This window comes from Fusarium falciforme, chromosome 3 (genome assembly GCF_026873545.1).
Source record: "Fusarium falciforme chromosome 3, complete sequence".
Classification (NCBI taxonomy): domain Eukaryota; kingdom Fungi; phylum Ascomycota; class Sordariomycetes; order Hypocreales; family Nectriaceae; genus Fusarium; species Fusarium falciforme.
The window spans coordinates 3,746,746-3,770,182 of NC_070546.1; the positions used below are offsets into that span (position 1 = coordinate 3,746,746).

General features: G+C 51.8%; 8 protein-coding genes across 8 annotated transcripts; 5 read left to right on the plus strand and 3 right to left on the minus strand.

The window, feature by feature from the left end:
- Nucleotides 1–299: 299 nt before the first annotated feature.
- NCS54_00442400 (DUF2439 domain-containing protein) lies at nucleotides 300–1,440 on the plus strand (the record flags this gene model as incomplete). Its single annotated transcript, XM_053149962.1, has 2 exons — nucleotides 300–716; nucleotides 769–1,440. 2 exons carry the CDS (start codon nucleotides 300–302, stop codon nucleotides 1,438–1,440), a joined length of 1,089 nt encoding a protein of 362 aa, XP_053005937.1.
- Nucleotides 1,441–3,122: 1,682 nt separating this feature from the next.
- On the plus strand, nucleotides 3,123–5,471 carry NCS54_00442500 (Hypothetical protein; the record flags this gene model as incomplete). The annotated part of the gene is made up of 3 exons (XM_053149963.1): nucleotides 3,123–4,592; nucleotides 4,644–4,697; nucleotides 4,749–5,471. 3 exons carry the CDS (start codon nucleotides 3,123–3,125, stop codon nucleotides 5,469–5,471), a joined length of 2,247 nt encoding a protein of 748 aa, XP_053005938.1.
- Nucleotides 5,472–6,980: 1,509 nt separating this feature from the next.
- Nucleotides 6,981–8,514, plus strand: NCS54_00442600 (CMP/dCMP-type deaminase domain-containing protein; the record flags this gene model as incomplete). Its single annotated transcript, XM_053149964.1, has 3 exons — nucleotides 6,981–7,508; nucleotides 7,568–8,276; nucleotides 8,330–8,514. 3 exons carry the CDS (start codon nucleotides 6,981–6,983, stop codon nucleotides 8,512–8,514), a joined length of 1,422 nt encoding a protein of 473 aa, XP_053005939.1.
- Nucleotides 8,515–11,725: 3,211 nt separating this feature from the next.
- On the minus strand, nucleotides 11,726–13,569 carry NCS54_00442700 (GH43-C2 domain-containing protein; the record flags this gene model as incomplete). The annotated part of the gene is made up of 4 exons (XM_053149965.1): nucleotides 11,726–12,025; nucleotides 12,085–13,202; nucleotides 13,253–13,434; nucleotides 13,487–13,569. 4 exons carry the CDS (start codon nucleotides 13,567–13,569, stop codon nucleotides 11,726–11,728), a joined length of 1,683 nt encoding a protein of 560 aa, XP_053005940.1.
- Nucleotides 13,570–14,063: 494 nt separating this feature from the next.
- Nucleotides 14,064–15,062, minus strand: NCS54_00442800 (Hypothetical protein; the record flags this gene model as incomplete). The annotated part of the gene is made up of 3 exons (XM_053149966.1): nucleotides 14,064–14,437; nucleotides 14,487–14,912; nucleotides 14,996–15,062. 3 exons carry the CDS (start codon nucleotides 15,060–15,062, stop codon nucleotides 14,064–14,066), a joined length of 867 nt encoding a protein of 288 aa, XP_053005941.1.
- A 1,740-nt stretch (nucleotides 15,063–16,802) lies between these two features.
- On the plus strand, nucleotides 16,803–18,084 carry NCS54_00442900 (Hypothetical protein; the record flags this gene model as incomplete). Its single annotated transcript, XM_053149967.1, has 4 exons — nucleotides 16,803–16,952; nucleotides 17,017–17,121; nucleotides 17,178–17,557; nucleotides 17,610–18,084. 4 exons carry the CDS (start codon nucleotides 16,803–16,805, stop codon nucleotides 18,082–18,084), a joined length of 1,110 nt encoding a protein of 369 aa, XP_053005942.1.
- An 84-nt stretch (nucleotides 18,085–18,168) lies between these two features.
- Nucleotides 18,169–20,714, minus strand: NCS54_00443000 (Hypothetical protein; the record flags this gene model as incomplete). The annotated part of the gene is made up of 4 exons (XM_053149968.1): nucleotides 18,169–19,253; nucleotides 19,300–20,465; nucleotides 20,528–20,603; nucleotides 20,657–20,714. The coding sequence occupies 4 exons, from the start codon at nucleotides 20,712–20,714 to the stop codon at nucleotides 18,169–18,171; spliced, it is 2,385 nt and encodes a 794-aa protein (XP_053005943.1).
- Nucleotides 20,715–21,140: 426 nt separating this feature from the next.
- NCS54_00443100 (Hypothetical protein) lies at nucleotides 21,141–21,738 on the plus strand (the record flags this gene model as incomplete). The annotated part of the gene is made up of 3 exons (XM_053149969.1): nucleotides 21,141–21,328; nucleotides 21,380–21,684; nucleotides 21,734–21,738. The coding sequence occupies 3 exons, from the start codon at nucleotides 21,141–21,143 to the stop codon at nucleotides 21,736–21,738; spliced, it is 498 nt and encodes a 165-aa protein (XP_053005944.1).
- Between the last annotated feature and the right edge of the window lie 1,699 nt (nucleotides 21,739–23,437).

The following is a 23,437-nucleotide window of genomic DNA, read 5'->3' on the forward strand; positions in this document are numbered from 1 at the left end:
GCGGTCGCTATCAACAGCTGCCAATCCGTTTGCTATACAGGTCATGGCGGGGAGTAGTGGTCCGCGAACCGTTTGCCTGAAGTTTCAGCCAACATCCATCACAATGAGGCTCCGGAAGCCCTATCGCAGACGAAGGCGCTCATCGGGCATTATGCCTTGTGCTTCTTGAACAGCCGACTTTCCTAGGAGATGCTTTTTATGCGGTTCAACCCCATCCTCCTCCCGTTCCAACAACTGACCTGGCACCTTGACTCCCCCCACGGTATTTCGCGAAACGCTGTTCTGATCAACCCAAAGATATGGCTTTCTGGATGAACCGAGAGACTAGCAACCTCATTCGCATTCCCTATCAACAGCCGATGCGAGGATACTCCAGGATCCAGCACATCTCTGGAAACAGTCGTCGCCCCAGCCCGACCAAACCTTATAGGACAGAGGAACTCCAAAGTCTATATGACCGGTGGCGGGAGCTGGAAGACTGGCAGAAACCTGTGCAGCACCCTCCAGGTGATGACATCAAAGACCATCTTCAGCCTGAAGGACCATCTCCAGGAAACAGCGACAGATCTTCTGTTTCTAGCCATTCAGGACCCGAGGACTCGGACCACGGAAAGAAGCCTCGTCGCCGCGGTCCTCTCTCAAAGACAAAGAGGGAGAAAACTGCCTTCATGCGACGGCTTGGTGCTTGTCCACCCTGCCGTTCTCGAAAAGTTGCGGTATGTAGTCGAGTGTTGTTGACCAGGATGTTTTGCTCAAGCTCGTCCATAGTGCAAACATTGGGATCTACGTGATTTCGAGGCTTCGTACCTGCGGTCGAAGAGGGGTTCCCATTCGGCGATGCTCGGGAGGATACACCAGGATTGCTTTGGCGAGATGGGTGATCTTGCGCGAAGCACCGACCTCTTGGGCCTAACCAACTCGGATACATTAGATCCACCGGGTTCTCTGGTAGACCTCCATCTTGCAGGGTTGCTGCCGTCTGTATCAACAGATACCCCCCTTGGCCCAACTCTTGTTCCGCTGACCCTGGATAACTCAGCCCTGGATGCTGAACCTATTGGGATACCTCAACTGATGCGCAGCTTCTCCATCGTGGCCATTGGGAGAGACTTGGCTTGCACACCCACCAAGACAACCACTTGGCAATGCCTGTTCTGGAATGACCAACATGCTGGGGTCATGCCGGTCATGGCGAAGCCCTGCACGCACAAGTTCACGACCCCGACAGAATTAATGGATCACTTCTTCAAGATACACCACCCCGTGGAGCTCTACGAACCCCCTATCTGGTTTAGATGCAGGCAGTGTGATCAATGGAACGACAAACAACAGTACTGCTGCAAGTGTGGAAATGTGGAAAGCGAGAAACAGGAGCAGTGGATCTATGGGTATGGAGTCTGCGCTTCGCCGTCACAGTCACCTCGGTGCAAACCTGTCTAAGTTTGATGCAAACTCTACAATGGTACTCGGTGGTTAAGCCTGATTGAGACCGGTCACTAACACAGGGTTCGCGGGTTACTCGGGGATAGTCGAGATGGGCAATGTCAGAGCGCCTGGTGCGCCATACCTCGTTCTCGAAACGGACGAGCCATACATACTCATAATGAGTAACTGCGCAAGATGGTGTTGAGCCCCCACCATGACCCATGTCCTGTTCTCCGGCATGGTTCATCGGCGGGCAATGTTGGGGGGATTGGGGTGTTGAAGTTCGGAGGGCGTTCAATGGACGGCAGAGGCGTGTGGATCCTGGGAGTAGACCCATTTGCTTGGTAATGCCTAATGAGATGTGTCTGGGCATTGATGTTGGTGGTTCCTGGTGCAATATATAAGTGGTCTTGATGTCCCCTCTCATTTCTTTGGTCAACGTGGACGGGCTTCCCATGAACGAGCTTCTGTTGGCCTTGCTATGGCCAATAGAGCCGTCTACAGCATGCCAGAACAGTGGTGCCGTCTGGTCTCCCTGATCTGGGACGATCTGCGACTTGCTATCTACAAATGATGGACGCGGCCACAGTTGAATGTGGTTGACTCACGATTCTATGACATTTCCCTCAAAAACCTTCTACCACATGGCGCAGAGTTTCACAGTAAGAACATGTAAAGTCTCGAGCAGCATACAGGTGTCTCTTCTGGAGATACAATGATCTGGCTATTCTCACAATAGAGATGAGATCTTGAAGACTCAAATACGAGGGCTGCTAAGCCATGCCGCGGCCTCCGACGGGCATGGCCACATATCTGGAATGGCGGACCATAGGTCGAACGACTCTCAAACCTGGGGTTGCCAGAGTTGAGTCATCCTCACATGCAGGACTCCACGCATTGACCAATGGAGGCGCTATTTTCTCGCCGAAGTCAGAGCTCGGGTGGTGCAGGTGGTGGGCCAGGCAGACCAATGGGCGTTCCGAGTGAGGCAGATCTCCAGAGATTTGGACGCCATGATTGGCCAGGATGGGTCACTCTGCCTCGCGACGCCATGCCTAATCGAGCACGCCGAAAGACTCAATCTCCTCCACCTGCTGCGCCATGCTTTGAGCGAATCCCCAGGCAAGTTCAGCTTCAGACCAGGCAGTGAAATACCTTGGACGACGCCCTCCAAGCGGCCTCAGGCTTTTTCTTCTACTCTCCCCCCTTTCGTTACTAGTATCACGACTTCCCCCCATCCCTAGGCTCCCCTCAAGCCTTCACCACTTGCTCATACTTTGAGACAAGGACATCGTACGAAGCTGGCGACCAGTTACGTTTGTCGAGGCTTCGCCTATTCCCACATCCTTCCCCAGCTCAGCGTGGCCCGCTTCGCCGCTCAAAGATCCCGCGCATCTCTAGTGGCACAGCCTTGCTGCTGTTGGCATCGAAAAGATATCGCAACCTTCGGCGTTCCAGCTCTTATCGCCGGACTAATACAGCACCTCACGTGAGGGTAAGCAAGTCGGCGTAAGCATCCCTCCGACTTGTCACACATGGTGCCGTTGGTCTAACAGAGTCGCATTCAGTCGCGCATCGACTTTCCCACTCACCACTTTTTCAAGCACGGATTTGGAGCGCACCGCAGCTCCAAATATCCGTCGTTCGTTTAAACAATTCAACCTTATCAAGTCGGATTGCACGGTAATCAGTTTATCATGGCCAATTCGAACGCTCTCCCCCAGGGCTTCTCCGTCTTCCAGCCCACCCTCGGTTCTCAGCTCCAGTTCTTCCCTGCTGTCGGAAGCCGCGAGCTCGATGAGCTGGTGAACGCTTACATCCCCGGTCCCGCTTCTGTCCAGGAGAAGCGCGCTTCCATCTCTCTCGACTTCCTTGAGTACGCCCACCTGACCGGTCAGACCTTCAAGTTCTATCCCGTCTACTCTATGGCTACCCCCGCTGTGTCTCCTGCTACTGCCAGCCCTCTTCAGGACTCTGGTTACGGTTCTTCCTTCAACGCTAGCCCTGTTATGTCCAACTGGGACTGGAGCCAGGTCAACGCTGCTGCTGCCCCCTCGCGACGCCAGTCTCCCAAGGCTGCTTCGCGGCACCAGACCACCGACTTCTCTCATCTGCCTGGAATGAAGATCATGACGAGGGACGGCCGCGATGTGACGAACTCTGCTTCTCGAGGTTCCAAGACCAAGGAGCAGCGAGACCACGCTCACCTCATGAGAATCATCAAGGCTTGCGACAGCTGTCGGCGGAAGAAGATCCGCTGCGACCCCAGCCACAAGAAGCGTGGAGTCACCCAGAGCCAGGCCCAGCCTGCGTCCAAGGTCACCAAGAAGACAAAGACTCCTGCTCGGGAAGCCCGGACATCTCCTGTCGCTGCTCAGCCTGATTTCTCTGCTTCTATAGGATTCCCAGACGTGCAGGCTCTTTCAACTCCAGAACTCGACAACCTGCTTGGTATAGTACCAGCCGAGAACGTGGCTTGGGAGGACTTCCTCGAGTACCCTCCTGTCGACGACTACGACTTCTTCAACGACCCAGAGGGATACTTCTCTCCTCAATCTTCCTCTGTGTCGGCGTACTCCACAAAGCCTGTGACACCGACATCAACACAAGACCAGCTTGGCCCGTACAATACGGGCAATGCGGTGGCTACCGTTCCATCGGTGGATCTACCTTTCAACCAGACAGAATCGACTCACGACTATGTTGATTTCAACCTGTTCTCTCCCGAGTCATCATTCTCGGAAGACGAGCGTATGGTCCCGATCGAACTCTCCAAGCAGTCGGTTAGTCAACCTAGGTCCCCAGCGCCGAACCCACGACCACCAATCGAGCCCTCGGGTGGCTCAGAGAGCAGTGGCGGTTATCTAAGTGGTGACCTTGGTGCCCAATCTGCACCTGCCTGGGCCACACCTCAGGAGCTCTTTGGTGATGGCGACATTGTCCTAGATAGGACGTATCGCGATCCTGGTGTTGGCCTTGAGCGATACAGCTCGAGTCCCTCATCTAGCTTCGACTCGGACATTCTGAGTCACAGCGTGAGCTCGCTTGAGACTTCTGCCTCGTCGGCCTACACAACCGACTTCCAACCTTCAGAGACTCCTGTCTCGTCGGCCTACACAACCGACCTTCAATCTTCTGCTGGAGCGATGTCACCTGCGGAGAGCAACGTACGTATCTCAATGAATGCCTTGATGGAACAGCGACTAATTTGTCAAAAGGTGGCAATTAGTCACAACAGCATTGTTGATCCCACGGGAGATTCTCTCCGGAGTGTACGTGCAGAGCCGTTTCTGATCCTACTGCAGCGACTAACTTCTTGGAAGGTGACCACATTTGCGAACGCCTCGCGACCTGGTGCCATTGGCACGAGCAACCTGGGCCAGCCGGCCGATGGCTACTCTGACTACTATGATCACTCAGATCGCGGTGATCAACAACGTGATCGTCGTGAAGACGTCGCAGCACAACCCAGCGACACCTCGTCTTGTCATGTCATGACGGAGCATCAACATGCTGAGGATGTCAGCATCACTCGCTCGAATGCTCTGAACTCTGGTTCTCCTGTTCAGCAAAATAGGAGGCGTGATGTTCTGGAGCTAGCACCATTTACAGGTGCGAATGTTGAGCGAGAGTCGGCCCCCGCTGCTTCCATGACACGAGTCAAGCCCCAGACACCCCGCGCCCAACTTGCGGTCGGTGAGAAAGAGGAGAGCTCTCGGCTTTCTTCTGCGTTCTTGGGCATTGCTCCTGTCTCGACTGCTCTGGCGTCACTACTGCAGCCGTCATCCCTGACGACATTTATGTCCGTCGTCATGATAGTGGCCGCACTCGCAGCCTGGTTCTGTTTCTCATCTGTTGAGATGGGACCTGTGGACCAGAAGACTCTCTCAACGAAAGGAGGAAGCTCTTCCATGTCTCAGGCACGACGCTTGATGGCAAACGTCAAAGGAAAAGCTCATGTCACCTTGAGCTCAAGGAGAGCTGTTGGCGGCACGAAGTCGGTTGATCGCATGGCCTCACAAAGCTGGAGCTTAATTGCAGTGTAGACGTATCCTTGGTACAGACCAGACGGTTTTTGGGTTTTGGGCATTAGTGGAGAGAGTTATGCATCGCATGGCCCTGAAAGTCCCTGGTCTCGTTCTTAGATGAGGCTAGACTCTTTTCTTTGTTTGATTCGGATTGTCATATCGAAGAGCGACCACATGCGCAGAGCGCGCTGGTTTTTTTTTAGACAGGAAACGGCCTTTGCTATAGAGCGAGCATTGAGCCAAAATGCAATGAACTGGCCTCTAAGGCCGTGTATTATTTTAATTCGATCGTGCCTTGCATTGTGATGTCTTGTGTGATCATCTCACAGCTTTCCATGTCCTGTTCCGCTGAGAGGAGTTGAACCTCTGAGCTTTATTAGGCCTCTCTGCAAATGGCCGTGAAACTGCGGTGTTGGGGTACATGGCTGGTACAACTGTGAAAGAGATCAGGTGACTACCGTTTGCTCAGAAAACGGCGAGTTTGTAAACGGTGTCAGGTGGGTCAAAGCAAGATGAGACATGACGGTAATGGCTCCTTCTCCTAAGGGTAGCTAAATAGGCATCACAAGAGTGATAAAATCATAAACAAAAGAGATCTTAAGTACTATCTCATTGTAATATATCTCCCTCATTTTCCTCGTATTCTCTATGTAAATTCTCTTTAAATAGTCGCGAGGAGTCATGTTTGGTGTCTCGTTTGACCCGCGTGGGCGTGCCACATGAGGCTTAGCGTCAACGGAGTTTGAAATCTTCTTTCAGGTCAAAGTAGGACATGAGTATCCTCCATCCTTTTCAACCTTTTGGACAATCTGATTGCTCCTTACACGATCATTCATGCATGGACCTTGACTTAGGACCCTGCGATTCCATAATATCGTACCATTGGTGCCGCTGATCCGGCCTTTCCACCTCCAGTGCGAATTTGACTGTGTTGACAGCCGTCACCCGTCGCGCGCGTTTGCTTGTCGACCAGGAGTACTTCAGCGTGTGATAGACTGGTCGCATCGCCTTGGTCGATTTCATTTGCCTTGGGTCCAGCCAGACTTGACTTCTGTGTTTCTCGGTTGGTAGCGGGAGTTTTGAAAATCGCGAACGCAAAATCTGGGCTTTTTGAGTTTGTCGCGCCGGTGACTCAGTCCTCTCGACGTGCGATGATCTAAGGGGGGACTGTGATCTTCAAAGAACCCCTTGAGCTTGAGTCTCTTTCATCTCCCTTGGCTAAGAACCTGATTCTTTGATCATACTTCTCATCGGCGAGGGCTGCGATACGACAGAGGCGCGTGGCCTTTGAGTAAGTCGAAAGGGCTGGAGGAGTAGAGGGGATATATTGGCAGGAGGATAGCCAAAGAAAGAGAGGTATATCGTTATTGAAGGAAGCAATAAGAAGGAGAGGGAAACCATCTGAGAGAGAAACACGCAAGGCTTTGGGTCCTGGTCTTGAGGCGAGAGGATCAAGCAAGGACTGACATCAAGAGCCAGCGAGAGGCACACCCAGATTGCTCAAAGATCAAGCGAGCCAAGGCAATCATGGGCGTGTTCAAGTCACTTAGCCTGTCACCGGCCAAGAAGGCAGGCGCAAAGGCCTTTCGTCGTCTCTTTGGACGCGTGTTGCCAGCTGGCGAAAGTGACAGTGCCACTGGCAGCGCAGCGACGAGCGAGAATGGCAAGAACCACGACGAGACCAGCAGCAGTCAGAAGGACCTCAGCAAAGAAAACACGCGCGATAACAATCCATCAACCCCCGGATCATCCACAGAACCTCGCGACAGCTCAACCACCCGCAACGGTCAGCATCTCATCACGACAAAGGCAGCCCCTTCGACAGAGGCGATGGCATCTCCGCAGAAGCAGGCCGCCGAGCGCAATAAAGAGAACCAGCCACCGGACACAAGCACCTTGACCGACTCACTGGCTCGCCTGAACCTCGATCGGGACAATGTGACTGCGACTCCTCCCACGAAGCCCGCGGCCCCTACGGCACCGATCTTTACGGATCCTGCTGTGGTAGCCGAACGGGCGATGCACATGAAGTTCATTGAGGAAGCCCTCGATATGGTATGTTGCTACGCTCAGGTATCTACTGCTTGAGGCTGACCTAACTAACTGTTGTGCAGGCCCGGCTTGCTCTTCGGACTAATGAGACTCCCGTTGGCTGTGTTCTAGTCCATGACGGAAAGGTCATCGCCAGAGGCATGAATGCCACCAACGTCACGCGAAATGGCACTCGACATGCCGAGATCATGGCCTTGGGTGCCTTGTTGTCCTACCCGCCAAAGGACGGACCCAGAACCACATCTCTACGACCGAAGGTTGAGGCCCCTCCCCCTTCAGCTGCGGCTTCCGACGCCTCTTCTGTGTCGTCGGTCGTGCCCGACGAGGGCAATGAGGATGGCTCCAAGGGACATCTCTACCCCTACGGCCAAAAGTGCCATCCCGACGAGCGAGTCGATCGATCCATCGTTCGCGAGTGTATCCTCTACGTTACCGTCGAACCATGCGTCATGTGCGCATCTCTGCTGCGACAACTCGGGATCAAGAAGGTCTACTTTGGTGCCGTCAACGACAAGTTTGGCGGCACTGGTGGTGTCTTTAGCATCCATGCTAATTCTCTTCCCATCAGCGCCGATGGACAGACCGCGAGTGCTCATCCTACCCCGAAGCCAACGCAACTCCCAGATGGCAGTGGTACTCTGGGTGTCTCGTACCCTCCTGGTGGCGGCGATGGCGGGAACATTGAGTCGGGCTATGAGATTGAGGGTGGCTGGGGTCGCGACGATGCAGTCGGTCTTCTGAGACGGTTTTACGTGCAGGAGAATGGACGAGGTAAGACTTTGCGCCATCGTTCTCCCTCCCTAAGCAATACTGACCTGTTTCAGCTCCGGTACCTCGCAAGAAGGAAGGACGCGCAGCCCGTTTGGCGGCCATGATGGAGAAGGATGACGAGGAGTCTCCAACCCCCGGTGCTGATACCCCTGTGCCTGAAGATGAGCCGACCGACTTGCCAACGGGGACGAAGGCTTTGGAGGACCCGACTCCTTTGGCAGATCGTACCGAGGCTTAGCGAAACTCGGGCGAAGCGTCACTGGGCCATCGTCGTGTGAAGAGCAACTTGGACGTCACGAGAGGTAATGAACTGCACTGAGGCTTAAGATTTTCGCCTAAGGCTTTAGGTATGCATGGTCACGGCGTATAGCATATTGTTAATGCTGGAAGGTCTCACTTTAGAGTATGTTTAGAGTCGGCTATGTGGTCTAATATCCATCGGAAGGCACCTGATGCCTCGCGAGTCATAATGTACAGGATTTAACACAAGCCAATGGCCTCCAGGCTTGGGACGCATCGTACATGGTGTAGTAAATGTGTATTGGCCGGGGTCGGGTTATCTATGAAGCCCCCTCTTTGCCAGGTTGTCTCTCCTCTCATCTAAATGAACTGGTCAATCAGCAACTTACGCATCTATGGAGAATGAGACAACCCGCCTAGTTCTCTGTGGATGGACGCGGCAACTGACGATGAATGTGCTTGACGCGCTTGCATTCAAGCCTACCTAGCCGCCCGAGAGCCAGGGAAGGATGTAGGTGAACCCAAATTGTCCATCTCAGGCATCTTTCCCTCCGTCGCATCACCGAGCTGTCTCGAATAAAGCGAACGCATCAAAAGAGGTAGTCGAACGAGCAGGAAGAAGAAGAAGGCCTAATATACAGATCGCTTCAGGGACTCGGGTTTCTGGTTCACGGGGGATCAAGGGGACGCGACTCGCCCTCCTTAAAAGTGGTATTCGCTAGTCTGCATGTGTAATACAAACTATCTGTGGGCTCATGACGCCAATACATACCGCGGGCATCTACTCAATAACAATGGGCTAAATTTCCAACGAGGTTCTCAGGCGGCACATCGCTTCTATGACCCTGATCGAGCGGGGATTCATGGGCCATTGACAATCGCCAACATATCCAATACACCCTCTTCCAATACGTGCATACGCGATTGGCGTCCGACCCAAAAGCCTGTTGGCAGTGTAGCATGAATGTTTTTCCTGGTACACCTGGATGCATGGACCTTCTAGCGTGAGACAAGGAGGAAGTCTCTGAGCCAGTTGTCTACTCTCATCCACAAATCGCGGGTTGATTACAAGTTGGATCGTTCGATGCTCATCAAGAGTCCATCCGGTGCCAAATAGCGAAATGAAGTTATTGAAATAGAGGCGGTGAGTAGGGTCGTCTGGCTCGGAAACGCCGAAACGCCACATGGCCACGACCTTGCCCCCTCGTCGAACGTAATGCCGAACCTGCGCCATGACCCTTGCATACTCGGGAAGTAGGAGGGAGCTGTCAATTAGTAGCATGGCCAAGGGCGGTATGTTTGACAATGGCACGGATATAAAGTGATCGAGGACTTCGGTTGGTGTCGTGGCCCAGGAGATGTTGATTCTTTCTTCAAGATGCTCTAAGAAGTCGGCTTGGGTTCTCTCAAACTCTGACTTGCTTGCCATATCAGTCGAAACGAGGACGATGTGGGGCAATCGCCGGGGTGAATGGTAGTTTCTGAGGAGATACATTGGAAATGCTGCTCAGCTTGGGAAAGTGTATGATTAGGGAAATGTCGTTTGAAGTCGTAGTGGTTAGTCGAAGTTTAGCTCCAGTAAAGGTATGCCGCTGATGCTTGTGTCTGCTGATACTATTGATGAGGAAAGGGAGGAGAACCCTGATATTAATATGCAAAAGACTTGTGACAACGGCAGTGACGCGTGTGACTGAAGTTGCCGAGCAAGTGACGAGAGCAAAGTCGTGATGAGCTTGTTGACAATATCCGGTGTCATCTCGGCGAGAGAGCCCCCTGACACAACCCGCGATGGAGTATCTCCAGTCCCTCCAAGTGAGAATGAATCTCTTCAGTCTTTTAGGTCTATTTGGTTTTTGTGGCTTGATTAACTGCCTATGAAGTTAAGGTGAGCCCCATCTCTGGAGCGCCGACGTTGACAGTCAAGGGATGTCTTTGGCGGACCCCTTCTCTGATTTAGGAAAGATTAGTTTGACGAGAGCCTTAGTTGGAATCATCCAATGTTTTAGTTACATCTCCTTTGCTCTGTTGTGCGTCTCTTAGTGTGTCCTTGATTCTGGGTATGACGGATGCGTCATTGAAAAAGAAGAATCCCCTTTGCTCCATCAAATCATCACAGTCATACGTCCTGCCAGTCATGGACGTCAAAACGAAAACAGACTCTACTGACCATGGTAAAGAGATGAGAAAACCCTACTCTAAGTATAGTAAATAAAATAACACATTATAATAAAAGAGTTAGACGACTTCACGATGATCGGTCGCTCCATCTCGTCTTGAGGAAGTCGATTAACCCAAAGTTGATGATGCAGACAACAAGGGAGAGGATGTAGAGAAAGAATTTGCATTTCCATAAAGGTTTGTGAGAGCGATGTGGTGCTAGTCCAGAATTTGTAGGTAGTGAATCAATGTAGGGGTGTATCTCTGTTGGGTGGTTGTGAAATTGCTGCTGGTTCGTGCTATGAGGGATTCTCGACGTGGTTGATTGGGACCATTGTGGTTCCTCAAGGGGGTTGCCCATGCTGACGATCTGAGATTCAGAATGATACGCTGCTGTGAGATGTGATGTCGGCTGTGACTCCAAAACAAGGTTACAGCTACAATGTCCGGTCGCGGACATAAATGCAAGGCGCCAGGCTTGAGAAGAGCAGCATCTGATTCCGCGACGGATGCTGTCAACCATGGACTTGGGAACGAGAGATGCGCAACAATGGCCGCCAGTTGTCCAATTGAGCTTAACAGAACCAACACGCAGGGCTGGGTTTGTACCTCACTCGCCGGCTGGAAGTGGACACTCTCACTTGACATTTTAGCTGAGGCTGATTGAGCTCTTGGCACGCACATGGCAAAGCATGACCTCCAACCTGTGACATAATGGAATGCTTTTGGATGGTAACGGGTTGAAGAAAAGAAGACCTGTCTTGAATCGTATGCAAGGGGCATTCTGCCTGCTCAGCCCACGCCTTCGGGACAGGTTGTTGCTCGTGGACCTTGGGTAAACGTATGAGTTTCACTCTGCCATTCCCGGAAGTACAGCCAGTCATCGGTGTCAGCGTTGTGCTGGAAGTATTTGGTGTTGCTATGGTATCTCTTCATGTTGAATGCATACGCAATTCATATTACGTATACTCGAGAGCAGGAATAGCAAATGCCCGTGTTTACATGTGTATGATGCATTGTAAACAGCGTGCTTAGTATTAACAAAAGGGCCTCTAGATGTCCCCCTTCCCATCCTTGTAGTCGCCAAAGCCCTCGTCATAGTATTCTTCCCGAATCTTGCTGAACCCAACCTCAGGTCCATCGTGGGGCCAGGGGAAACTGTTGCCACTCGCAAAGAGCCCGAACATGACGCCGTCAAATCCCACAGGAAGAAGGCTTGGGGAGAATGTCTTGACCCATTTCGTTTCTTGATTGCTAATCGAATATCCTAGTTTATACTGCCGGGGTTCAGATCGGATGTGCAGCTGCAAGTCTGAGGGAATTCGTGTCAATTTCAAAGCAAGCTCTTCTGTCTGTGATGAATATGTCAATATGAATCACCAGAAATACAAAAAGATAGGATTTCACTTACTTCTGGGGGAGTTCCGGGACCAGGTGAATTTGCAGTGATATCCACAAAGATGCAAAGGCCAGTTGAATTGGCACATCCTCGAACCCCAAGATCCTGGTGGGCCAGCTCACTTGAATAAGCCGAGATACCGACGGACTGGTATGGCCCCAGACCCTTGCTCGTGGGCAGTATAGTTGCGGAAAATGTCATGTTGACAGACTCCTGCTTTCTCAAGATGGCACTGGGTGTGTCCCGATCACTGAGTGTGTAGACGTTTGGTACCAGAACCACTCCATTTCCCTTGGATTTAAGGCGGTAGGTTTTGGAGTATGGCGTACGGAGCTGATACCAACTTGACCTTAGCTCGGGGCCTTCGAAGCGATCTTCGTATGGTTTGGGAGGGTATGTAACATTGGGGCCATAATCGTAGCTCTGGCTCAACAAAACGTAGTCGCCGTTGTTCATGGTGGGCCACCCATCTTTCCAGCTCACCGAAGCGAAGAAGGTTTCGCGCCCGAGGACTGACCATTTGTCGACGTATCGGCGGGCTAAGAAGGTAGCGAACCATTTCCCGTCAGGAGTGTCTGCAAACGTAGCGTGCCCGGTGTTGCCAACGACGAGGTTGGAATCGGCACCGTTGAAGATCAATGGGTTGGTTGGCGATGAGTCCCAAGGTCCTTCAGGAGACTTGGAGCGAGCAATGGAAGCTCTATGAGTAGCGCCTGTACCGCCTTCGGCAATGACCAAATAGTAGTACTTGTCCTTGTAAAAGAGTTTAGGCCCTTCGGGACGGGTCTTGTTCGTCACGGGCGTTGTGCCGTTCCAGATGCTGCGATAAGGGCCAACACAAGCGCCGCTCTCCAGGTCTACCTGGCACTGACTGATACCCCATAGCCGATCAAAGCCATTGTTTAGGCCCATAATTGTGAGATATGTCTTTTTCGATACCGGGTCCTGAAACAGGTGAGGGTCAATGCCGTATGGCTCCCCCCATACAACATCAGACCAGGTCTTGAGATCTGTCGAAGAGACCCAGAACATGCGAGGGTAAGTTCGATAATCAGGATCCGATCCAGTCATTGCCATTGATGTGATGTAAAATCGTCCATTGATATAGGACAAAGAAGGCGCCCAGATGCCTGTTATCATGAGAGTCAGCAATCGACACCTTGCCCAAGAACGAGCTTACCATTTCCTGTTCTCGTGCCAGTAATAGTAACTTTTTGAGGATCATTGATGGCGTGAGAGATCAATTCCCAGTTGACCAAGTCTTGTGATCTGTATATGGGGATGCCGGGAAATGTGAGAAAAGAGGATACAGCTACGTAGTAGGTATCATCTACACGGATGACATGGGGGTCAGGGTTCCATCTAAGACAAAAGTGTTATTAGAAACATGTCTTTTGGGGAAATGAATGCTTACCCTCTGATGATTGGGTTCTTCAGCCCATATGACAAAGAGGCCAGACCTAGCCAAAGGCTCAGGAGAATGGTGATTTTTGTCATGGTAATCTCAAACCAGCCGCCATGTATATGAACAGAGGCGCAATGCACAAGCGAAGTTATCTGATAAAGCAAGATGCGTGCTTAGGAACAGCGCGTTTTATAAATCTTTTGACTACATCCTCAACTCCGCGTCTTGGCATAGTATGCTGCGAGTTATGGACTAGATCTGCATTGTAAGCAAGACAACGATAGGTGGAACTGGCTATTTCCCGCCCAGGAAGAGTAGATCAGAAGATTATTGAGGGGACATGCGGGGAGAGATGAGGTCTTTCTGTCCAAGGTTACATATCTGCAACGGCGCTTTAACCGTGTAATTAGGCTGATTTCTCGACGACATGTATGAGATGATTTCACTGAAGGTCAACATGTGGGACAGAATGTGACAAGCACATATGCATTAGGCATTCATAATAATTATTCGCTAGTGATATCCTTGTTGAGTAGTCCTTGAAACCCAGCAGACTCCAGGGGGTATTTCATAATCTCCTCGACGCCTATGCCTTGTTAGACGCCGCAAGCTCCTGCAGGCGACGCAAAACCTCATCCTCGCTGGGGTAGTCGGGGCCCTTGATCGACTCAAATGCAGGCAGGAGGACGGCCTCATCGATCTCCTTGTACTTTCCAAGCTGAACGTGGATGAGGTTTCCGTTGCGGGACTCATCAGCCATAAGGAGAGCTGCACCACGGGCAACAGCAGAGGCGGGCATCAGTTCGACACCGATGGCCTCCAAGAGACCCTTGAGGCCTGGGAGGACACTGCTGTCGGCCCAGCTTGGCGCAAGAGTGTTGACTCGGATGGGCAGGTTGGCGGCACCAAGCAGAGGGACGAGACCTCTTCCAATACCGAGCACAGCGTGCTTGGCAGCGGCTGTAGCAATTTAGTGAAGGAAATAAATAAAGATATGGAGGGAACATACCGTAATCCACAGCACGAAGGCGCTGGAGGCCAGTGGTGGAGCCGGTGATGACAATGCTGCCACCCTCAGGCTGTTGTCGCATGTGGAAGATGGCGAGGGTAGCCGAGTTGATGACGCCGTTCAAGCTTACATCGAGAAGAAGATGCGAAGGCTCCTTGGGGTCGCCATTCTCATCCACCTCGGTAGACAGGTAGTCTGCGCGAGGGCCAACACCGGCATTGGCGAAGACATGGTCAATACGACCATAGACCTCCTTTGCCTTCTTGAACAGAGCGACCTGCTCAGCCCAGACCGCAACATTGGTCTTTACGAAGGTGTAAGAGCCCTGAGGCTCCTCAGCCGGGGCCTGGATATCGGCATTGACCACAGAGGCTCCCTCGGCCAGAAGGTGATTGACTGTGGCAAGACCAATGCCGGAAGAGCCTCCTAAAGAATTTAATGCAACGGTCAGCCTTTCAAGGCCCATAAAATCATTGGATAGTGGACAGGGGATTGCCGATTTGACATACCAGTGACGATGATCACTTTCCCGTTGAGGGAGGCAAGGTCCTTGTCTTCGATGATGAATTCAGCCATGGTGTTTAGAGATGCAATGAGAATGGAGGAGTTGAATGAGGCCGCATTAAACATCCCAAGGTCTGTATTAGTAGCTCTTCTCGCAGAGCTCATAATGGCGTTCGGATATGTAAATCCCACGTGGCATGGGGGCTGGGATGGTAGCCCCCAGCCGAGTACCCCAGTAAGGAGAGTGTGGATTGAGTTCGGTTAGAGGCTTCAGTGTTGGAATAGTCTCGTTCTCGTATAACGAGTTTGTTTGTCTAGACTCATTTGGTCTTCCAAAACCCGCTCAATCCAACGCTACACGGGCTACTAAAGGAGGTTGGCGTTTCCAAAGTCGCGATGGTTCATTCTACCCGCTTCTAGCAGGGTTCAAGAACGGCTAGATGGGGCTGATCAAACAGCTTGGGGGCCGCCCCTTCCGTTGATGAGGGGCAGATTGGTTGCCGCGTAAAACGATTTTGTTGTGCAATCGTGTCATGGGGTTGCTTTGAGTGGCATTGGCTAGAAGCACAGGGAGGACCCTGAGACAACGGCTTCTACATGACCAGCCGTGAGGCTTCGTGATTGCACGATGGTCAAGATAAGGTCAGCCACATGCCGTCTATCGTTTAACCCTCGGTCTTAGCTGCAAACTACCAGTCGATGTTGCTTTTCAGATATGTGAAGATGTTTGATCAGCTTTGCCGCAGCTAGCTTCTGACTTACGACAGCGATCTCCATATTGTCATATCTCACGCGTAAGCTCGCCTGTATCCGAGGATGTACCCAACCTGTCGGGAAGAGAGACACTCGCCCGACAGCAGCAGCCAGCCATGTCTTCCGAGCTCCCAATAGGGGTTGCTTGGGGTCTCTGTGGGCCAAGAGCGGAGGGATTTGAAGGATTTGACTGGGTTTGTGAATTGTTTTGAAGTGGGATCTCCATTCACCCTTGTCCATGTCCAGGCCCATGCCCATGTTGTTTCTAAACAGGGCGAGCCCAGAATATGGCTGCCTGCTTCAATGGAAACATCCGTGTTAACCGGCTTCCTCTGAGGGTAGTATCCACTAGTAAAAATATGGTAAGGTCATGGTATTGGGTAGTATCTCCCCTATGTTGCGTTCGGGGTCCTAGCTTCACTAGCATGAACCTTCGAAGTGCCGAAGTGGCCGTTCAGACAAGGTTTGTCGGCTGTCAACTTCGGTCGCAATTCAACGGTTATCTAACTCCAAGTTGACCAAGATCTACAGATTTCGGCCTCCGAGCCAAATGAGGGACTACTCCGGCCGTTTCTTGTGAGGCTCTGCCCGAAGTCTGGAGTTGGCGGGTTGATTGGGAGGCCCCGTTATTTTGGATCTGGGCCCGTGGCCTGGTCCCTGCAAAGTGGCACCACGCCTGCAGCTACTGTTCCAGTGGTTCAAGCGATTCAAGTGGTTCTATCAGGGGCTCAACAGTCCTGCTTCTTCCAGGTCAAGGGTTTGTTTCAATAAATGCTCGATCCCTAGTTGGGCGGGGCAAACTGAGGCGAGGTGGTAGTGAGCTTCATCATCCCTGGCCTGCCAGGATGGCAACGATGGAGAATTCCATGAAGCTTGTCACTGCTGCCACGAACCCTTGGTTGGTTTTTGCTTTTCGAGAACCAACAGATATACAGGCTTTGTCCCGAGTTTTCGGGACCGGGTAACGACGCGTGTATTCGCAAACCTCTCCCCAAACGGTCTTCTTCGCATCCTGAACTTCGAGATCTGGGATAAACGCCACTGCGATTCGCCGCCAGCATGGCTAAAGTGGCGGGCGATGGCGTTCCGCTGCTCTACCTAACCATTGTGATGCTGTCACTTTCTTGGGCCACACTCGTCACGCGCTTGGGAGTTCGGAGATGGAAAAAGATTCTCGGTTTGGATGACTGGCTGATGTGCGTAGGCCTGGTATGTGCAGCAAACTTTGTCCCAACTTGACCCCTTAAATGCTGACTTGATGCCTTCGATGCAGGTGCTCTACACTGTGGTTGCCGGTCTGGTCATTACGTGTTGTTTCCATGGTTCAGGACAGCGGGCCAAGCACATCGACAAAGCTGATATCATGAAAGGAACAAAGGTAGGATTTCAGCCCTGAACCGAACGCTCCTCGAAGCTGACCACAGATGGGGAAAGCTTTTCTTTATCGCCCAGTTCTTCTACGCGGCTTGCACGGTACCTATCAAGGCCAGCATCTGCGTCACTCTCCTCCGTATCGCCGATTCTCGCCGTCGATTCGTGTGGACTATCTGGTCCGTCTTGATCATGACCTGCATGGCCAGTGTCATCTTCATCATTGCCACAGCCAACGTCTGCCACCCAGTTACAACCCTTTGGGGGGAGTCGGAGGGCACTTGCAACCTCAAGCTGAACAGTAGCATTGGCTTCTTCTTCTCGGCTGTTTCAATTGTCACCGACTGGACGCTGGCGCTGCTCCCCGGAGTCTTGCTCTGGAACATTCAAATGAAGCCACGAGTTAAGATGTCGGTTGCTCTCATGCTCGGTCTTGCCGCCTTGTAAGGATTTCTCCATCACACTCATCAGCACCATTAACAACCTAACTCTTAGCGCGAGTTGTGCCACGATCGTTCGACTTCGTTACCTCACGCTATACAACGACCCGACGGAGTTCATGTACAGTACAGGCGCGATTGGCCTGTGGTCTGTCCTGGAGGAAGGCATTGGAATCGTTGCTGGATCCATGCCGGCCCTCCGGCCCCTGCTGAACCTCCCCATCTTTGGTCGCAGCACGTACGCCAGTGGCAGCAACCCAAGATATCCATCAGGACAGATCAGCTCCCACGTGTCAGGACGTCGGCGGCATGAACATGGGGATAGTGTCAAGCTGAACACGTTGGCGTCAGTGACGGCCACGCAGAGCAACTACGATAAGGAGAGGCCGCGCCGAAGTGACGATGATGGGGATAGCCAGAAGCACATTCTGAAGCAGACGCAGGTTACTGTAGTGGCGGAACAGGAGCACTCTGCGGCAGCTAATGACTGGGCGAGGCAGCGAGTCTTGGGGTGGGAAGGGAGTAGGTGAGATACCTTGCATCTAAACATAGAAACTATTATGTCAAGATAGCGTAAATAAAAATAAAAATAACTAAGGCTAATCGTAAATCATTTACCCTTCACGTGCTTCCGACGCTGACGATGCAAGCTTCTCTTGTGTCACTTGTGCTTGTGGCTCTGGACTGGGCACTGCCCGGTTCACGCCCAAGTCAATATCCTTACTAGCATTGCTCTTACTCCAGTCTCCAGCAGACATGACAAAGTTGCTGGACTGCGGATCAACCAAGGTCGTCAACACACGACCAAGTGACGTCTGCTTCAATCGGTAATGCATCTTGTCGAGATTAGATCGTCCAGCCAACCGCAAGAAGACCGCCAATCCTGCGATGAGTGCCATGCATGCGAGGAGCAGGAATGCAGGTATACCATACACCCAACGGTACCGAATCCTGTGCTCCAGAGGAATGACAGACACCTCTGCCGCGTCTTCGGGTTGTGAATTTCTCGCCCCCAGCACCCCTTTTGTTCCAACCACAGCCGACGCAACAAAGTCGGCCCAGAGCAGTTTCAGAATAGTCGAGGCAGAGTTGGCTGATTTGGACAATTCTCGCCACTTCAGCCACAGACTCATGCTTGACTTGCCAACAACATCGTTAGGAGACAGGCTATTGGTAGTAGACGAGAAGATTGTAAAGAAAGCCCCGATGGGTGCGATCGAGGCCGGCAGGTTCCTGTGCACGTATCCAGAGTCCAGCTCCCATCGTATGGGGCTCATAGAGCCTGATCCAAGAAGATAAAGGGACGGGGCACGGATTGTTGAGATGTTTTGGAACTTCTCATACGCTGGGTCAACGAGGCCCCAGATGGGTGGAAACACGTCCAGCTCGAGCGGAAAATCCTCGACACCCCACAGCGGCATGCCATCCTCTGCCGTGTACTCCTTGTCCTTGATCTCCTTGACTTCGATGTTACCCGACCTCGCTTCTGTGCCGTTGTAGAAAAAAGTGACAGTTTTGACGGTGGCCTTGACAGCTGAAGCGCAGGCGTACAACGAAGAAGACCACCGGCTTTGGTCATCGAATACGTTCTCTGGACCATCACCGACTCGTTGTGGGATGCCTCTCATGAGGTTACACATGACGAAGGTGTTGTTCAGTTTAGGGAACATGTCGAGTTTTGTTCCTTCGCATAGGTCCCCTGAAGGCTGTTAGAGTTGCCTGCCAAGTCAATAAACAAGTCTTACCTATGGCCGTGAAGTGTTCGGTAGTAATATTCCAGGGATTCTTGTATAAATCACTAGGGCCGTTAGTCGCCCGTACTCCAAGGTGGTCACTAAAGCTGTTGGTGAGACCGAGTGTCAGGTAGTTCGCGTCAAAATCTAGGCTCGGCAACTTGAATTCCTTTCCGATTTTTGAGTTGATGTATTCGAAAGGCTCAATTTCGTCCTTTGCGCTCCCAGCATTCGAGATATTCATGAATAACATGGAGAAGGCATTGGTGGCCCACGCAGCCTGGTACGCTCTCATCTTCAGATCAGGCTGGTTAACCCCGTTGCGTTGATCATCCAATGGATCAGTCTTGTTGATGTTGACGAAGCCACCCCTATCGGTAAGATGAAATTTGGAAACCGAGACACCGGAATTCGTTTGAGAACTCGTCGTCATTTCAAAGTCGAACGTTGTGTTGGTGTCGACACACTCGACATCGGGCTCCCAGAACAAGATGTCTTCAGTCCACGTAACCCCGAGAGGGTAGCCAGACGGAATAGTGTGATTTCTGAAACCAATTTGTCCCCGCTTGGCATCAACAATCAACCCTTCAACGGCGCGTACCGTATCCAGGAGCGCAATGTTCTCCAGCCGCCGGTAGAGCCCGGCGGCGATTGGTGTGCCGTTGTTCAGCTGGCGGTCATACTGAGTCGTTGTCTGGCGCCACTCAATATCGAAGTAGTTGGAGATGGTGGTTCTCTCGTATTGAGTGCCGCTGGTGTAGATGTCGCGCAGAATGTCGGGGACATTCGGATCAATGCTTCCCAGCACGGTACAGTTGCTCGATGCACCATCAGTTTCAATAACGGTAACGTCCGAGGTGTATGGGCAAGGAACATAGCACAAGTTGATGGTGCATACTCGCGTGAAAGGCTTGTCATCACGTGTGGATGTGCTTGAGTAGAAAGTGCTCGAATCCTTCACATATTCAAAGTCAGCCCTGACAGCTTTCGACTTTGGTTGGTTAGACTCGTAGAGTCCAAGGGGCGTAACCACTCCCGCTACCGCAATCAGCAAGCTAAGGAGGGGCAGAAGCAGCGAGATGACAACAATGGGCTTGCGGACTCCACGGTCCTTTGTTGCATCGGACTGAAGCAAGAGGGGCCAATATGAGCTTTGAAGATGCTTTGCCGCCACGGTCCTTATTGAGGAAAGAAACATCAGTAAAAGCAACCAAAACGGGAAAACTAACGCATAATTTACCATGTAGCTGCCGTCTCACGATCTTGAAGCACTCCAGTGAGAATAAATGTTCCAATTGTCGGACACCAAACACGAGCTTAGAGGCCTTATTAGCCCAATGTCAGGAGGACAAGCTAGAGGTTGACTTACCCACGACGATGCCAAAGGCGATGATGGCGGCAACTTGGCCGGTCGTCAGGTCTACCATGACTGAAAATGAATGTTGGGCAAGAGCTGGTGGCTTTGACCTTTGGCCCTGTGGGACATGACAGTCTTTTCAACCCATGTGCTGTTAGCCTGCCTCGGGGAAAATTAGCAGTACCGGTCGTCGCTGATCGTCGCCAGCAGGACCTGGGGTCTAATTAATGCTACTAGCTCATTTGTTGATGTCGGTTCAGCTTCCTTTTTCCGCAATAGCTTCACTGGAGTCGTTAAAATAAGCGTCAGACGGTGCAATCGTTTGGCCGCGCCAAGCGTTAAAGTGGATCAAAACCTCTGAAATAGGAAACACCCCTCTTTCTAAAGTAGGCAAGGGCGTCGAGGACCTGGAGGCCACTTTAATAGGACTTCCTGCAAACCTCCCAGAGCTCCCAGATCAAGTTTTCCCTCATCCCAGGGAGAATACGAATCAAGCATGAACACAGCGGTGGGCTTGTATGCCCGGGCATCCGCAACCTCGAGCCTGACTCCCTACGACTACTGCAGCGGTCAAGACTCTATCTGCAGTGCATTCCAAGGCCTAGATCGCGACTGCGACGACCAGAATGGCGCCGACTACTATGAATGCATTTGCGTATCCGGATGGGTCCCGACAAACCTGGCGTAAGTTTCTATCGTTTGAACGGGAAGAAGTGCTCACAAACCTCGTTTTAGTTGTGGATATTGCATGTACGCATTAGGCCTTACGGAGCGACTAAGGGATCCTCGGAACTTTTCCGAAATCTGCAGCGACGAAGGCTTCACTGTTGCACCGATGCCCTCAAGCATTGTGTCTGAGCAAAAAGAGCGGAACAAAACCATTGATGTGCCTGAGCCGGAAGAAGAGACGACTACAGCCCCAACATTCACGGTTGACCTGCCTCGCAAGACCACTCATGAGGCCGAGACGATAACGTTTTACGGAACACCCACTGTTTCGCTCCCGGAAATCACACAGAGACAATCAAATAGCGGACCTTGTGATAACTTGGGACTGGGAAGAGTACTGGTTTATAGTACAGTATTAAGTTTAAGCGTTTTACTATATATCTAAGAGCTAGATAATGAAATTATTCAAGAAGTTACTAGATTAGTTGTTTCTAAGTAAAGATAAAAAAAGAAAAGCTTCAGTAATTATAACACAAGGGTCTGCTTCTACCGCCCTCTCTGGGCCACGATTACTGCCTGATGACTACACTTGGGGGTGGTCGTGACTTTACCCAATGCCTGCAGAATGTAAGATGTCCACCTTATCCATCCTCCTCTCACTCATCGTCATCCATCTCAACGTATCTTGCATCTCGATCTCAACGACAGCTTCAAAGCCTGCCAAAAACCTCAGAAGATGTTAAACTGGCATGAGCATAATTGCAAAAAACCTGACGCCGCCTTTTACCCATCTCTTGGGGTCCCTTGTTGTCACAGTTGTGGGGTCTTTGCATCGATCGAGAGCCGAGTCGATGAGTCGCATGATGAACTAACGATCCCCAAAGCCCTGAAGAGATCAGCAATGCAGCTTAGCTGGCCGCCATCAGTTTCCTACGCCTAGAATGCTTATTTGGATGACCCAGAGGGCATGGCGGAGAAGGCGTTATTGAGCGAACTGAACCAACAATCTCAAGATGAAACAGAATCGATAAACCAAAGCTTGTCGTTTCTACCCCCTTCCGCCAGTGCTGTCCATGCATCCGAAAGCTCACAGTTGGAATCCACGTACGAGCCGCTCCAGGAAAGCAGAATTCGTGTTCTTTGTCTGCTCCCAGGCCAATTTGGAGACTACTTGCATGGCCATTTCGAGATCATCCACGTGCAAGATGACTCGGGACCAGGCCAACGCTTGGTAGGAGGCTTCAACGTTGTGGAAGGCCAGGAGAGTACCAGAACTTACGAGGCTGTCTCATACACCTGGGCTAACAGGCAACGCTACCGAAGGCGAAAAAAGTCATCTTTCTAGGAAAGAGGTGGGACGTACTCAGGATCGCCGAGAGCTGCTACGACGCACTACAGATATGTTGTTTTCAGGACAAGCCCCGCCGAGGTGGATTGATGCCATTTGTATCAACCAAAGCGATGTCTCCGAAAGATCCCACCAAGTAGGGCTGATGAGAGACATATACCTCGGCTGATGAGAGACATATATCTCGCTGCTACACGCGTGCTCATCTTCCTCGGCGAAGAGCCCGACTCCGGAGTTGACAGCACGGTCCAGGATGCCCCCGAGGTCTTGATCCAGCACCCTTATTTCTCAAAGGTCTGAGTGGTTCAAGAGATTGGATCAGCTCGGGAAGCTCACGTCATTTTCGGCCGGCAGGTCATGCACTGGAATTTCTTTCACTCCAACCTACGCCACCTGTCATACGAGACATGGGTGCGGCACTTCGATCATGCCCGACGCCTGGGCATCAAGGGCTTTGTCAGCCTTCTCCATGACACCCGAGACTGCCAAGCATCTGACTCGAGAGACAAAGCCTTCGCTCTTCTTGGGCTCGCACACCTAGGCCTAAAATCCAAACTATACCCTATCGCCACAGGCGGTGTACACGGGGCTGGCTGCCTACATCGTGACCTATGTGGAACGGGAATACGGGACAAGATTGCACGAACTCGCGGGCCAAGTGTTGTCCCTTGCCTGCTATGACCACCGCGTGCCTGGCTTACCATCGTGGCTATCTGATCGGAGCTCCCTTCTCGTACTGCCGTGCCAGGGGGGATGGACTAGGAACCCCTAGTTGC